This window comes from Uloborus diversus, chromosome 1 (assembly GCF_026930045.1).
Source record: "Uloborus diversus isolate 005 chromosome 1, Udiv.v.3.1, whole genome shotgun sequence".
Taxonomy (NCBI): Eukaryota; Metazoa; Arthropoda; class Arachnida; order Araneae; family Uloboridae; genus Uloborus; species Uloborus diversus.
Genome location: NC_072731.1, coordinates 154610044 through 154626377, shown reverse-complemented (window position 1 = coordinate 154626377; position 16334 = coordinate 154610044). Strand labels below are relative to the sequence as shown.

The 16334-nt window shown below is 31.9% G+C and overlaps 1 protein-coding gene across 1 annotated transcript in view; it reads left to right on the top strand.

Annotated features, from left to right (window-relative positions):
• Nucleotides 1-16334, top strand: part of LOC129233031 (dual specificity protein phosphatase 22-like) — a 103742-nt gene that overhangs the window by 64596 nt on the left and 22812 nt on the right. The window contains exon 4 of the mRNA XM_054867116.1: nucleotides 4948-5119. Within this exon, the coding sequence (XP_054723091.1) occupies nucleotides 4948-5119 (172 nt within the window). The remainder of the gene's footprint in view (nucleotides 1-4947; nucleotides 5120-16334) is intronic.

Below are 16334 nucleotides of genomic sequence, written 5' to 3'. Positions count from 1 at the left end.
GTTTTAGAATCATCAAGTTTGTGCATCACTCTCAGTAACTTTTATGCATGTTCTCGAAACGAAAACGTATTTGATTCGTTTTTGTCATAAAATCATAGTGGTTGATACTCGGAAGAAGTACTTGTGGTTGTAAAATGGTTGATAGTTCTCAGTCCACCCCTCTTTTTTTCTGTAAATGAAATGCTGTTAAGTTAAAATTCTATTTTTTCGACCATCCAGTGAGAATTTGTGAAACGGAAAAAAAAATCGTCTTCATCCATTAATAAAACTTTTTAAATGAAGTTTAAATGTTCAATGTTTTTTTCTACACAAAGTGTTAAATGATCACTATGTTATCGCAATGTTGTTGTACGGAACACAAACATCACTATGTTTTATGAGCTAATCCGAAGGCTCTGTTGAAAAGCTTATTTTTTAAAATGCAATGCTGTTTGTTATTGTTGTTTCGTTGTCCTATTAATTCCTTCATAATAAATGAATTATGCAAAGGGTTTTTTCTTAACAAGTTTTAAAAAGAAAACGCTTATCCTCATACATATACATATACATATATATATATATATATATATATATATATATATATATATATATATATATATATATATATATATATATAATAGCGAATGATCGAGTAATGCTCCTGAAGTCATCAAAAATGAAACCCGCTCCACGACATGATAATTTGATGATATTTTCTGGTAATCTTTGACATGCAGGGGAAAGCTTTATTTTGACGAGGCTGAACTGGAACCGGTATCTTAACTGTTTAAGACTCATTTTAGGAAAATGAAGAAACGAAAAAGTGGTCAGAACGCTATCTACCGGAGTTTAGGGTTAATCCACTGGGGTTAGAGTTAAAATTTCAACTACTAAACTATCACTAAACAGACAATTGCTTTGTTCAAATGTAGAAGCAATTTTCACTCGTCACGATGGATGTCACGTCGTGACGTGCGATTTTCTAGTTGTTTTAAAGAAAAAGCAATTTTGATTGTTTGTAAAGTTTGAAATGTTTCAGAAGCATTTAATATCCATCATCCACATATCTTTACCATACATGCAAAATTAAGGTGCGTACAAGTACTAACAATTTAAACATTTTAATTATTATCATGTCTGTTTAAAATACTTTTCTCATAGTTATTACTTACTTTGTATCATAAAAAGTAATCCCGCCTATATTTAAATTATATATCTATATTTAAATTATCACTTGATATTTGATGAGCTTTTTTCTGAAAAAAAGTAAGTAATTAATGTAAAAAATAATTAATCACATGATTTTAAAAAAAGTAGCATGTCGAGAAGGAGTCTTCAAACCCTGAATGTCGACGCGATACCCAGTAGGGCGGGACGAAGAATGAATATTCTTGATTAACGGCTTCTGATAGCAAAAAAAAAAAAAAAAAAAAATGTGGTTCGCACCCTAAAAAAGGGGAAAAAATAATTAAAAAATAAATATTCGTGCCTTGTCTCGTATAAGCTTCAAAATTTGAAAAAATTGAAAAAAAAAAAAAAGAGGCACATTTCAAATAATGAACTACAAATATTTTACATTGTTGTTATGATGCATTGAAATGCTTCCTTTTTTGCACTCTTTCCATATATCTTTCAAATTATTTGCATTCCTTTACAGTTTTTAGATAGCACAAAAGTCGTAAATGTTGATGAAATTTATCGAAATTAAATTTTTTTAAACTTTTGTTTTGCACAATACAGTATTTCTTCTTTTATTATCAACTTTTACATTTCTCGCAATAAATGTGCATTATGCAGATCTTTACTGGCAATACATTACATTTTATTATTTTCACAACCTGGAACCCATTACAAAGAGGTAGTTGCACTTCGTGTTCCTCCCTGTTCTTCCCATCTACCCAGTCAAGAAGGATAGCTATTTACAGTATGAACATATTCACACTATATTTACATTTGAAAGGCTACGGGGAAGAACGATCAAAGTCCATTTTTCTAAAAAAACTCTGATTAACCTATGGGAACACGTAGATTATTACAGACAGTAGGGTCACCCGGGGTAAAATGGGTATAAAAAACAGCATTTTTGATTTCAGTGACCCATAGCAGAAATATCATGAAATATAATTGTGTTTTTGTTCAATATTCTGTACATTGTGTATCTTAGGTCTAATTTGGACATAGTTTGTGTTAACTTTTTATTTTAAATTTAGTGTAAATGGGTATACCTATTTTACCCTGTGTATACCCATTTTACCCCGTGCTTCGGGGTAAAATGGGTATACACCGGGGTAAAATGGGTATATGCTGTTTAAAGTTGAAATACACTGTAACTAATGGAGATTTTTTTTTTAAATTTGAGTATAATTTCATTGGAGGATAAAAACTTTAATCCAAAACAACCACAAAAAATATTTACAGAACCAAATTTATGAACAAAAGGCGCATCGGCATTGCGGTTTGGCTGAGGTAGTATTTTTACAGCTTTGTGATGCCTGCACAACATCAATGTCATCTTTCTTGGGGAGCACATAGGATAATTTGGCAGATGATTTTGTAGCAAACTTCTCAGTATATTTACCTTCAACTGACATTTCAGTGATTAAACCTATAAATTCCACAAATTTAACAACGGCCCTGTCGTCAATTGCTGGGATTAACAACTAGGAGAACTACTAGTTTTCACTTCTACTTCATTAGTTATTTTATCAAATACTGTTTATGTTTTTTTAAATATCTTTATTTTATGTGTATTTATTTATTTTTTCTGCTTTTGTTTGTCTTTTGCCTGTTTGTGTACAATCTTGCAGCCACCTGCTCTGTAATTACAACATCTCCCACCTTTGTTTACTCTTATTTTTTTTTTTGGAAATTTTTCATTTCCTTACCAGTGTTAAAAAATGGCTGTGAACCAAGAGGTATAGCTGGAGGATTTAGTTATTCGGTACAACTTTGCTGTGAGGCATAAGGATTCTGTTGTGATTGTATGTGAGGTTGTACTTAGACTATGTTCTGAAGCATGGGATTGGTGGTTTCAAAAGGCAATTTAAAAGACAGCATATTAGCTATCAATACTTACTATGTTTTATAATGTATAGCAATGAACCATATACATAATAAACTTACAGTAAATTACTAACCTGCAGTAATCATGAATTATTATATCGATAATATTTGAAAAATATAATATCTTTCAGTACTAATTGGCATAAGTTATAGTAATTAAAATAAAACAAATAAATGCAGATTAATTATTTATAAAACTTTTTAAAAACATACTTTTAGTTTAAAAGATTAATAATATCTAACATTTGTCTTGCAAATATAATTTAAGTTTTTTAATCTTCATGCATTCTATATGTTTAACTCGAAAATGTTTGCTATACCCATTTTACCCCGTGCAACTAAAAGTACTATAAAATATTTGTAAATATTAAAATTTACTCTTTTTTTGAGTTTTCTGTTAGAAAAATTCTTTTTCTATCAAATTCAAATAAAAAACTTCCGAAACTCTTCCTGTAAATTTTTCTAGGAAGAAGTTTATCACTCACTATTAACGCATTGTTTTGTGTTCTGAAAAATAAAACTGTTGCTAAGCCTGGTAAATGAGTTGCTAGATTATTTTTCCTCAAGTGAAAATGTTGCCTGATATGTAAACATTTTCATCATATTTTTTTATTTTCAAAAAATGTTGTCCAGTAGAATAAAATCAAGAAAAATGCAACTATACCCATTTTACCCCGGCTACCCATTTTACCCCGGGTCCCCCTATTCAAGACAAAAAAAATTCAGGCAAGAATCATCATAGTGAGTGAGTTTTAACAGGGAAGAATGAGGCTAACTTGGAAACGATTCGAGATTTCAAGCACGGAAAATTTGAGCATGGTGGACTAGGATCATTCTTCCCCGTGGACTTTCAGTAATTATATGACATTAAACAAGTAGTAACAGTCAAACAAGTATAGAAGCTTGTTTAAAACCAAACAGCAATTTTAAATGTAAAAGAATCGTAAATATGCAAATACTGTAAATAACTGAATTTCTGTTTTTGGTGGATGGAAAGGGTGGAATGGAACACGAAGTGTCGCCGCCTTCTAGTGATGAGTTCTGGGTCCTCAATGTAATAAAATATAATTTCTTTATCAGAAAAGAGTTGCACAATGCGTATTTGGAGAACTATAAGAGAGGAAATACCACAACGTGAAAAAACAAGTCTAATTTTGCTTCATTTCATGAAACTTTAGTTTCTACGAGATCTAAAAGCTGTAAAGAAATGTAGATAATTTTTAAAATGCGTGAAAAGTGCATTAAAAGTTAGCATTTGAATACCATAAGAGAAAAACATTAAAACATTTGTATTTTATTTAAAAATTTTTGAAATGTGACTTTTTTTCTTTTACCTTTTTCCAAACCTTTTGAAGTTGTTGTGTGATCCAAAGGCATAAAAATTATTTTTTAAAATTATTTTCCCCTTATTTATGATGCCAATACGCAACTTCTTTTTGCTATTAGAAGTCGCTTATAGAGAATATCCATTTTTCTGTCCACCCTAATATGCAAAGTACGTTCCCGGTTACAAGCTATTTCTCTGATAATCATGAATTAATTAGAATATAAGCTGAGTTAGAAAGTTTTAAGGCTTTTTTTAAGCTGAGTTAGAAAAGTTTAAAGGCTTTTTTCTAAAGATTAATTGGAAATTCGATGCTATTACATTGAGGGGCAAGCACTCTAAAGGGGAGCTACAATTACACGGAGTCCCTAATAAAACCATCATTCTTCCCCAAATGAATTTTCATTACCATGCCGACCTTTGTAAGTCATTTAAAACTAACTTTTTGGCAATATTATTGTATTGAATGATAGTCATAACTACAAGATCGTATTATATTTTCTGTTTAATTGTTACAAATTTTAAATAAATAGATTTGAATTTATTTTATATATCCCCCCCCCTGTTTCTTCACAATTTAGTTTAGCCGGAGTTTCAAGGAGTGCTACAATCACAGCTGCCTACATTATGTCTGTGACCAGTTTAACGCTGAAAGATGCTTTGAAAGTAGTGCGAGGAGCCAGGAACATTGCCAACCCTAATTATGGATTTCACTCTCAGCTCAAAGAATTCGAGTCTTTCGTTCTAACGTCAGTGAGTATTTTAGCGCAAATCACGGAGTTATTATGTTTTGAACAGTATTTTTGTTTTTATTCTTTTCCAGTCAACTTTTCTGGTCACGTAAATGTTTCCATATTTTAAGTCTTATTTTTACTTAAAAGTTCAAAAGCGTTCTTTCACGATATGTAAGGATGATTCTTAAGCCGGTATTAGATAAATAGTGGCAAGGCAATAAGATGACAGCAATGACAATGTGCCAAATTTGGTAACTACGTTCTGATCTTATCGCTCCTTTTCATACATATAAAACAAAATTTCGGTGTGTGTTTGTGGGTCAGTCGCTTTCTAGATCAGATAAAATGTTCCATAAGAACGAAATTTTGGTTACAGGTATTTTGGGTTAGGTCGTGATGCACCTCGAAGCCGTTTTGAAAAAAATTCGAATTTGTTCTTTTTAAAATTTTATTTTCAAATGCAAAAACGGTATAAAAACTCGTTCTTTGCTAAAGAATAACATTATCGTTTAGAATTTGGAATCATTGGGAAACTCGTAAAAATATTCATTCAAAGTTTTTCCTCCCGTGTCGAAGCTTGAAGTGACTAAATTAACTAGAAAAACTCTTTTTCTAGTTAATTTATATAGTTAATTATCTAGTTAATTATAAGCATTTTTAAGTTCTTCGTCTTCTTAAGAGGTTCGGCCTACGACAACAGATCTTCAATTATCCCGCTGCGAAGCCAGTATTTTCCGATTCTTGATCTTCATTTGCTTCAGATCCTTTTCGACACTATCAGTTCATCTTTTTCTGGGTCTTTCTCTCTTTCTACAGTTGAACAACTCACCCGTTGTTATCGTTTTCATCATGTTTCCTTTATCCTATTTTTAAGTTAGTCAAAATTCATTTTAAAAACGTGCATCTTCGAATGGTATTAGTAAATGGTGACTTAACGTCAAAAGAAACGATTTTGGGATGCCGTAACTTAAAAGCACGTAATTTACTGAAAAATTATAGGGAGTGGAGTTTTTAGAAAAAGGAAAAAATCCCTCTGCCCCTTAAAGTGATGTTAAAAACGTAAAAGAGATTGAAGAAATCTGTAATAGAGCTTAGCTGAAACGTTGATACGAGTAACCATTCAACTCTTTACTGAGTCGAATGGCCCAAATGGACACTCAAAAGAAGACTTTTTATCGACTGTCCAAAAAAAAAAAAGTAACAATGAAACAAAAAAAAAAAAAAAAAAACAATGAAACAAAAAAAAAAAAAAAAGTTTAAAGAATAAAATAAAATATAACCTTTTGTACTTACTTATTAACAAAAAGAAGAAGTTTTCCATTTGAAAAATGATAAGTTATAACTTAGAATATGTTTTTCGGCGATATTATACAAGTTAATGTTAAGGTTTGCAACACTAAATGCAGAAAATATCATTCTCATCTTTCGTCCAGCACACAAGATACAGATGAATCTTCTAACTGGCGTAAATAGGCAATAGATAATAGTATCGTAAATAGGCGATAGAATAGAGAATAAAAATTGTGCAGCAGTTTTAGTTTTTGCTGGCGATAATTTTGTCTTCGTTTTGAGTTTTATACGCTATTAGTTTAAAAATAGGAAGGTACAGGTTATTTTTGATCTTCATTGGCATTTATAAAAATACCATCTAATTTTTTTTTATTTCCAAAGACTTGTTTAAATGCTAAAATTGTAAAACAACAAAATAACCAAATTTTTATTTTGTGGTAGTAACACATTACTGCCCAGAACTTAACATGAATCTATAGATATAAAGTTATGAAATAACAAAATTTTCCTTACTCATAGACAGAGCGTACAAAATGATAGATGGTCCCCCAGTCAAAATCTACTGGAAACTAAGATAAATTCAGTATTCAGGTGGGTTTTGGGGCGGAACCAAATAGTTTTTAATATATCGCTAAATTGCGTGAAACTGTTTTGATGGTGTTTGGCAAAATTATCGTATTTTGTCTACAGATGTACCGAGTATTTGGTGGATATTCCGCACACTGCATATTCGGCAGACAAAACGAAAATTCTATTCAGCCGAATACGTCAACATTCGGCAACCGAATAGTAAACAAATTTAAATGTTCGATAATTGGTAAACAAATTAAATCTTTAATACATTGAGCGAAAGTTACAATATAGTACCACCGTTCAAAATTAACTCCCATTGTTACTTATTAATTGTGTCGCATTCAAAGTAATTTTAATGTAAGAGGAATTCACGGAGGATTTTAAATTTAAATTTTGCTGCTTTTCAGTTTTTCTTGAATCTTATGGCGCATTACATTATAGCTTTATCATTACAAACTCATTTAAATATTACACAGTAGCCGGAAAAAAACTCATAATGTTAACTAGTAATAGATATATAAAGAAAATTTATTACTACTTAACATTAACTGCTGTTTTGCTACATTAAATATGCAGCTAAAAAAGGATAACATGAGCATCGATGCATCTCTAATTTTGTTTTTTATACAGTTGAACTTGCTTATAATGAGCGCAAAGGGGCCACGGTATTTGCTTGTTATAACCGAGTGCTTTTTCTTATGTCCTTGTGTTACACATTGGACACATTTACACATTGGAATGCACATGTGCACTATATACATAATTTTTAAATGTTTCTTTACTCACAAACTAAAAAAAGGGCTGTCATCGCTTGTTCTCAGGATATATGATTTATCACTAACTTTGGTTGACTTTGGAATGTTAAAGAAAATTTACCAAAAAAGGATAAGCTGAGCTGGAAGTCAAGAGAAATTTTATGAATCACAAAAATATTGCTCGCTTAAAGCGGGGTTTGCTCGTTAAAAGCGAGTTATGGTCCCATAAATTTAACGTTATACGAACCAAGTTATTCTGCTTTCCTCGCTAAATCCAGGTTCTCATTATATCAGGGATCGTTTTTAGCGAATTTGATTGTATATGACTTTCACTGCCTGTTACTTGCTGTTTTATGTGGACTGCACACACAGCAGTAAACACAATTAAAACGTACGCGTTGCAAGTAGGGGATTTAATATGACTCTCAGCACAAGAAACAACGACTGTAGTTTAATCATATTAAAGTGGAGCCATTCCATTTCAGATCAGGCAGGGCCTGTCACATGACCATCGCCGATCTTTTTGAAAAAATTACAGTAGTTACAACTAATGAGCATATGAAATATCCCAAAAGGATTTTGCAAGAAAATTTTTTTTTCTCTAGTTACAGCCTAATAAAATTCTGCAGAAAATCGGCCATTTTGGAAAAAACCAGCAAAACACTTCATTTGAAATGGACACTATTTCAAAAGTATTTACCCTATTTGAATAATTTTTTTTCTACAAATAAACAAAGGTCTATATATCATCTAGATATAGTTTTCGAAAATTTAGTTAGGTTTTATGATTTTGAAAAAAAATAATTTTTGTGGCGAAAAAACTGCATTTTTACCGATTTTATGATTTTTTTTCTTATAAAAAAAAAGTTTTTTTTTTCTAAAAGAAGATGGCAGTAAAGCTCTTATATGATAGTTTCATAGCATATTTTATTGTAATATTTAGATTCTTACCCCTATATATCGAACTCAAAATTTTGAAAAATTAAAAAATTAACGATTTTTGAAGTGCAATTACTCAAAAAACCCATTTTTTTAAATTCTGAAAACCGGCTCATTTGACGCCCATATTGTGCTTAACAAGCTGATGCCAATCAAATCCGGTATTTTTTCCCGTATAACTTTATATGATTTTTTATAGGTGATCTTATGATCATGATGTACATGATAAAAATTATTTTTTCTGATATCTTTAGTAATTCAAAGTTTAATTGTCGACAACAACTAATTAAAATAGCAAAGTACTGCAATGATAATGACTAAAATATAAATGAATTTTATACCATTTACTAAAGCGTAATGTGAAAAACGTTCTTCAAACAATTTATTTTGCAATAAGCTCATGAAATAGTCGATTTTAAATTGTTTACAAGTTGCACAAGTTCAATATTTATGTGGTTATTACACCATATTTTTATTTAATTTTTTTGCTGTCAATAGTTCTCTTTAAATAGTAATTTTTAAGCTCCCACTTGCACCCCTATCCCAAGAAAAATTGTGCTCACAAAATAATACATATGTATGTATCTTTCTCAATTGAAAGCATTTACTTTCAAGTTACCTGCTTGTAACAATTTATTTTAAAATCGTCTGATGGGAAATTAATTTTCATACCTTATTTTTGAAACTGGCAAAAAAAAAAAAAAATTGTTTTTATTGCTTATAAATAGTTCTATAGTGTCAATCAAAGAGTTAAACAGCAAACAAGTTTTGGTATCTTTTATCTGTATTTATAGTTTCAAATAGTAAGTTATTTTGTTCATACATTTAAAGTAGATTCTAAATATTGTTTTTAACAAGTCTCTGGCTTTTATAAGGCTTATTCATGTCTGCCTCGTATAGTAAAACGAGGAAAAAATGTGCGGACTACGCCAACAGACACAAAAAAGTTTTGTACGGCTCAGAATATGTTAAATTATTTATTGTTGGCGATTTAACTGAAAAAATTGAAAAAGTTTTTAGTCCTTCTGTTTCTGTGAACACGGATGACAGCTTATTCTTTAACTGCATAACATTCTACAAAAAAAAGTTTTTGGACTTTGAAAAGGTGCGTCAGGAAGAAATTCCATCTTTTGATGGCAATGATTCATTTATTCCAAAAACGGATGTAGTAGATGCTTTAAACTTGAGTATTAAAACTGTTAATGCTGACATGTCTCCACTGAAACACCCTTCGCTAATTAGATCAGAGAGAAGGGAAACTTATGTACAGAAAAAAAAAGCTAAAATTAGAGAAAACATTCATACAATCAACTATAAGCCAAATAAAAAAGGTGTATGAGGTCAATACTGTTCATGAGCCTACCCTTCAAGAGAATGGGTGTTTTAATTGTGAAGAGTGGTTTCATAATATGGGTACTGCCCTGCTTAGCTGTAAACAGAAGGAAAAAGTTCAATTACTCACTTTATTGCCAGAAAATGTTAGTAAAAAGGAAATACAAGAAAAACTACCGAGTGTATCAAAATACCTCATTGATGAATCCAGAAAAATTAAAAAAACGAAAGGAATTTATGCAAAACCTGATCCCTATGTTGGCCAAACCTTGTCTATCGGAGCTTTGAATATTGCTTTATCATATTACTTAGAGGATAAGAAAGACTGCACCAGAGATAGTCCGAATAAGAATGATGTAATTTGTGTTAAAAATGATGACGGTGAGAAAATTAAGAAAGTAAAGCGTTTTATGACACGCTCCATTAAAGAAACATCCATCTCTGAAAATAGGACTCTCAAAATTTTATTCATTACGTCCAAAATTTTATTCATTACGTTACGTTCAGCCGGTGCATGCTGTATGTTGTTGTATTTACTGCAGCAATTTAAAGTGAATAATCGTTGCTCTAAAAAGCATAACAACTATTCCTATTACACCTGAAGATCTGTTGATGAAATGTCTATGCCAAAAAGTAAACAATGAAAGCTGTTGGCTAGATCAGTGCTTCTCAACCTTTTTTACTTTGCGGCACACTTATGAAATTTCTAGATCAACGGGGCACACTGAACTTAATTTCGAAATGGTAATATAGAAATGTTTTTATCATTCACTGGTTAAAAAAAAAAAAAAAAAAAACGGGGGGAGGGGACGTTTTTCATATGAATAAAACAATTATAACAAACGTAGTATATTTAAATTTATTTAGAAAGCAGAAATATTTAGAATGTATTGAGGATGATAATGAACAACAAAACTATAGCTATTTACAGAAAATTATGCTTCATATGTTTTAAAGCATTTCTGTCAAACGTGTCTTTAAAGTGCACACTGCAGTTAAACAATTTATCAAATAATGTTTCAAGAAAGAAGCAAGCAAGAAATTAAAACCATGCACCTAACTTCCGTTTGACACTAATTTTTGAAAGACGTTTGATGTTCGGCTCTATGCTGGAAAGAGCTACACGAAGTTCTTGATCCAGGCTCTTTAGAGATGATCTTTTACTGTTTTTTATAAGTGCGAAAGCTGAGAGGCTGAGTTCGCAATGATATGTAGTTGAAAATGGTAGCAGCACATCAATAGCAAGACAAGATATAGTGAGATACACTCATTTTTAACCAGCAACCAAAATTCGTCCTGAGGCACTTTGTTCAACTTAAGTTTAAGAGTACGGTCGCTCTTGAGGTTCATAAATTCTTCTCGCGCCTTCAAAGAAAGGTCTTTAGCTGATGCATCCGCAGGTGAAGAGAATTAACTGTCGTACCTCGTCCTTCAATCAAAAATTCTTGATAGTACCTCACCACGCGAAAGCCAGCGAATCTTTATATGAAGAAGTAGGGAGAGATGTTCTGCCCTAATTTCTTCACAAAGTACGGAGAAAAGGCGAGAATTACGCTGCTTTGATTTTATGAAATTCACGATTTTCACGACTTCAGCCAAAACTGACTTCAGCTCATCTGGTAAGTTCTTCCATGAGAGTTTCACGATGGAAGAAACAGTGTATGGTTTTAATTTCTATTTTACTAAGTCTCAGAACCGAGCTTTGAGAAATTTGATAAAAGGAAATTAGTATCGGAACTGGAAAAGAGGAAAACAAATGCTAAAGCTGGGGCTAAAATTCCTGAGGGAGAGGACAATACTCCCGTTTGCGAAAGATTTAGAAAAAAATCTGTATAATTAGTTGATTTCGTGGAAATTAAAATCCGTTTTCAAAAACTGAAAGTAATAGGATCACAAGAAGTAAAAAAGAGGTGGGGCAGCAAACCCCGTCTCTCCCCTTGTTGGGTATGTCTTATTGCACATAATCGACAGATTAAATTGAGAAGTTGCAGAACGATACAAACGCTATTCGGTCGTAACTTTAAAATAAAATACGTCAAGGCTCTTTGTTTTTGTATAACTACGAAAATACCGCGGCACACCGGGTTCCTTGTCGCGGCGCACCAGTGTGCCGCGGCACACCGGTTGCGAAGCTCTGGGCTAGATGAGTGTTTAGAATGTCCGGGGACAAACGTTCTTACAGCTGAAAGTTTTAACCTGGATGAAGAAGAAGAGATTGTATATGCTATTTGGGAAGGTGGAGATCTAATTAAAAAGTTTGCATCTGTTAAAAAATTCCTTGAAGATGCAAGATATTGGATTAAAAAGGGCATTTCTCATAACTACATAGAAAAGTCCAAAGAGAAGGAATTGCTGAAATAAAAGCATCTGCAAAAGACGATTCTACTCTGGTATTGCATTTTGATTTTGCCCAAAATTGGTCAGTGATATTACCAGATGAAATCCAAAGTTATCATTGGCAAAATACACAAATATCATTGTTTACATGTGTAATTTATTTACAGGATGTGACTAAAAGTTTTATTGTAGTTTCGGATGATATAACTCAAGATACAGCTCATGCGCTTTGTGCAATAGAAATGGTAAAACAAAAAATATTCGAGAAACACAGATCAGAAATAATAAAATCTGTTGTATATATTTCAGACGCGGCTGCATCACACTTTAAAAAATAAATATCAATTTCATGAATTATTGAAAAATCAAGACCAGGAAAAAAGTGGATTTTTTCAGCTACTGGTCATGGAAAAAGTGCTTGTGATGCTATAGGAGGGTTATGCAAACATTATGCTACAAAATTCAATCTTCAGAAGGAGTTGGTGAATGCCATTCGAGATTTAAAGTCATTTGTTGCAGCACTCTCTTCTCAAGTGAAAAACCTAACGTTTCTGCAAATTGATAAAAAAACAATTCAAACTTATAGATCAAATAAAAAAAAGGAATGGGATCAAGTAAAATCTATTGTAGGAATACAGTCAAAACATTACTGGTTAGCTCAAAACAATAATGCTTACATGGGACGTACAATCAAACACGAAATAAAAGCAGTTGCCTGCAGAGCCAGATTCAATACATAACTTCCAGAGACTTTGTTGGACAAAGCCGTCATTTTTAGGTACCCTCATGGTTCAAACACACATTTATATGCAGAAGAATTTGATTTTAATTTGGAACTTTAAGTTGACGATCTGAAAATCTATGGAAGAAATTCAAGAACTTAAATCTAACCATCTTTAAAACCAGACTTCTTAGAATTATATTAGTGTTAAAACAAATGTGATGCACGGTCAGTTCGTAAAAATTTAACATAAAATAAAGAGAATGATATGCATTTGGTCATTTAGGCTGTTCTTCGCACAATTTTAATTTATAAAGGTTAAATATAATTTAACTCTACCAAATGTGTAAGTATATATCATGCTTTAAAAAAGAAAATTGATTACTTGATAAAGTAAAGTGACAAAATAGTCAGTAAATGTTAGAATTTTTGATTTTATGAAAAACACACACAAAACATTAATTTTCAAAAATTTATATAAAGTTATACAGGAAAAAATACTGGATTTGATTGGCATCAGCTTGTTAAGCACAATATGGGTGTCAAATGAGCCGGTTTTTAGAATTTTAAAAAATGGGTTTTTTGAGTAATTGTACTTCAAAAATTATTAATTTTTGAAAATTTTCAAAATTTTGAGTTTGATATCCAAAGGTGTATGCATCTAAATATTACAATAAAATATGCTATGAGACTATCATATAAGGGCTTTAGACTGCCATCTTCTTTTAGAAAAAAAAACTTTTTTTTTTCATAAGAAAAAAAAATAAAATCGGTAAAAATGCAGTTTTTTCGCCACAAAAATTATTTTTTTTCAAAATCAAAAAACCTAACTAAATTTTCGAAAACTATATCTAGATGATATATAGACCTTTGTTTATTTGTAGAAAAAAAATTATTCAAATAGGTTAAATACTTTTGAAATAGTGTCCATTTCAAATCGAGTGTTTTGCTGGTTTTTTCCAAAATGGTCGATTTTGTGCAGAATTTTAGCGGGCTGTAACTGAAGAAAAAATTTCTTTCTTGCAAAATCCTTTTGGGATATTTCATATGTCTCATAGTTGTAACTACTGTAATTTTTTCAAAAAAATCAGTGATGGTCATATGACACTTTTCATACCTGCCTGCCTGATTTGAAATGGAATGACTCTGGTGGTAAAAAAAAAAAAAAATGCATCACCCGCAAAATCCAAATATTTTTAGCATTTGTTAGTAAATATGAAATATTTAACAGTTCTTGCATCATATAACACGAATTGGCATCGGTACTTGACGCAAGCTATTGCGTAAGATTGCATCATCTTTCTAACTGTATGAAAAAACCAGTTGAACTTTCGACGCATTCATTTACGATCTGGACTTATGAGTTGCAGTATGTCGAAATACGTTTAACTGACACCACAAAGGAAGAGTGTTGCCGTTGCATTGGACAAAGAAGGATTGTCGTCACGTTCCTTAGCAAAAAGAAAAAATTGTTCACAATCGACTGTTGTTATACTACTGAATAAGCTAAAGAGCACGATGGTCGTCCACGAATATCCAATGCAGCGCTGGAAGGACAGGTATTTGATACGACTCAGTCTTCGCAACAGACAATTATCTGCCACAGTCTTTAGAGCAGCATGGGAAAACGAATCGAGTGTTCACGCATCCACGTCTACTGTACGAAAACGACTGTGTGGTGTGGGTTTGGTGGCACGTCGACCAAGAAAGAAGCCATTGTTGACGAAAAATAAAAAATAAAAAAATGAGGAAACAGCGTCTAGACTGGGCAAGAGCTCACCAAGGGATCTGCCGATCGGAACTGTCGATCAATGGAAATCAATTGTATTTTCGGACGAGTCCAAATTCAATCTGCATGGGTCCGACGGACAGCACACAGTTAGATGCCACAAAGGAGAGGAACATCATCCTTACTGCATTCAACACACAGTCAATCATCCCGCATCTCAGATGATTTGGGAATGTATTTCTGATCAAAGAGTTAGTGGGCTTCACTTTGTGCAAGGAACAGAAAACGCTCAGGTGTATATTGGCATTTTGGAGGAGAAATTGCTTCCTACTATCCGGCATCACTTTACTTCAGATCCAAACGTCATTTTCCTGGATGAGTTTGCTCCGTGCCAAAGGGCAAAACTGGTAGGCAACAATTTAAAAACCTTTATCCTGCCATTAGACTTAAATTGACATGGGGTTAAGTAATTTTTTTTCTCTAAACTCACACGCAGGTTCAGAAATGGAAAAATGTGCATGGGGTCAGCAGTTTGCCTTGGCCCGGAAACAGCTCCGATCTAAATCCGATCGAAAATTGTTGGAATAAAATGGGTGAAGAAGTGATGAAACATAAGCCAACCTCACTTGCAAAACTCCGGGAATCAATAATTCGTTTCTGGCACCGTGAACTCAGTAAATAATATATTCAATCACTCATCCGTTCAATGCCCCGTAGATGTCAAGCTGTCATTAAAGCTAGAGGCGTACCAACAAAATATTAGGTTACATTTTATGATGTTCAAACATTTCCATGTTACTTTTGTTTATTTTTGAATATAAAGAGTGTTACAATTAAAACCTCTACTTACTTTTTCGTCGTCCACTTGGCAACGTGGATGCACTTCACATTGTACTTGTTACAGTTTTGGCCATGTATTTCCATAAATAAAGTAAAGAATCATGGGATTCCTGCTGTTAAATGTTTAACTCATTAGTTTTGCAGAATTTCGCATACATTCATCGTTAATCGGTCGATCAAAACTTCTCACATATCCCATTGTTAAGAAAATGCGAGGGTGATGCAATTTTTTTTACCAGCACTGTAAGGCTTTCAACAACACATTAAAGTTAGTCCTTGCTACTGAAATGAAATGGAGTTGCTTTTCTGAAAAGAGCTTAAAAACAAGGTGCATTAGCAGCACTTTATGTTTTTAACGAAAAATAAGATTAAAAAATCTAAGAAAATATAAATAAAAGATTTTGATGCATTAAAGTAGTTGCGCAAATTTTATGGAAAATGTAGTTATTTTATCAGGAAATACAATAGGCTAATATGGTAATTTTTAAACATAAATGTGACAACTCAGGAAAACAAAATTCTATTATCAGTAGTTACTTCAGTCATATTTTTTGTAAACTGGTTGATATCATATGAAAGGATTTTGAGTTTATTTCACATGAAATATTTATTTATTTATTTATTTTTTATTTGAATAATAAAAATTGTGTCTCTCTTTTTTCTTTCTTTTTTCTTTTTTTTTTTTTTTTATAGAATCATAAAAAGTTGGAAATGTATT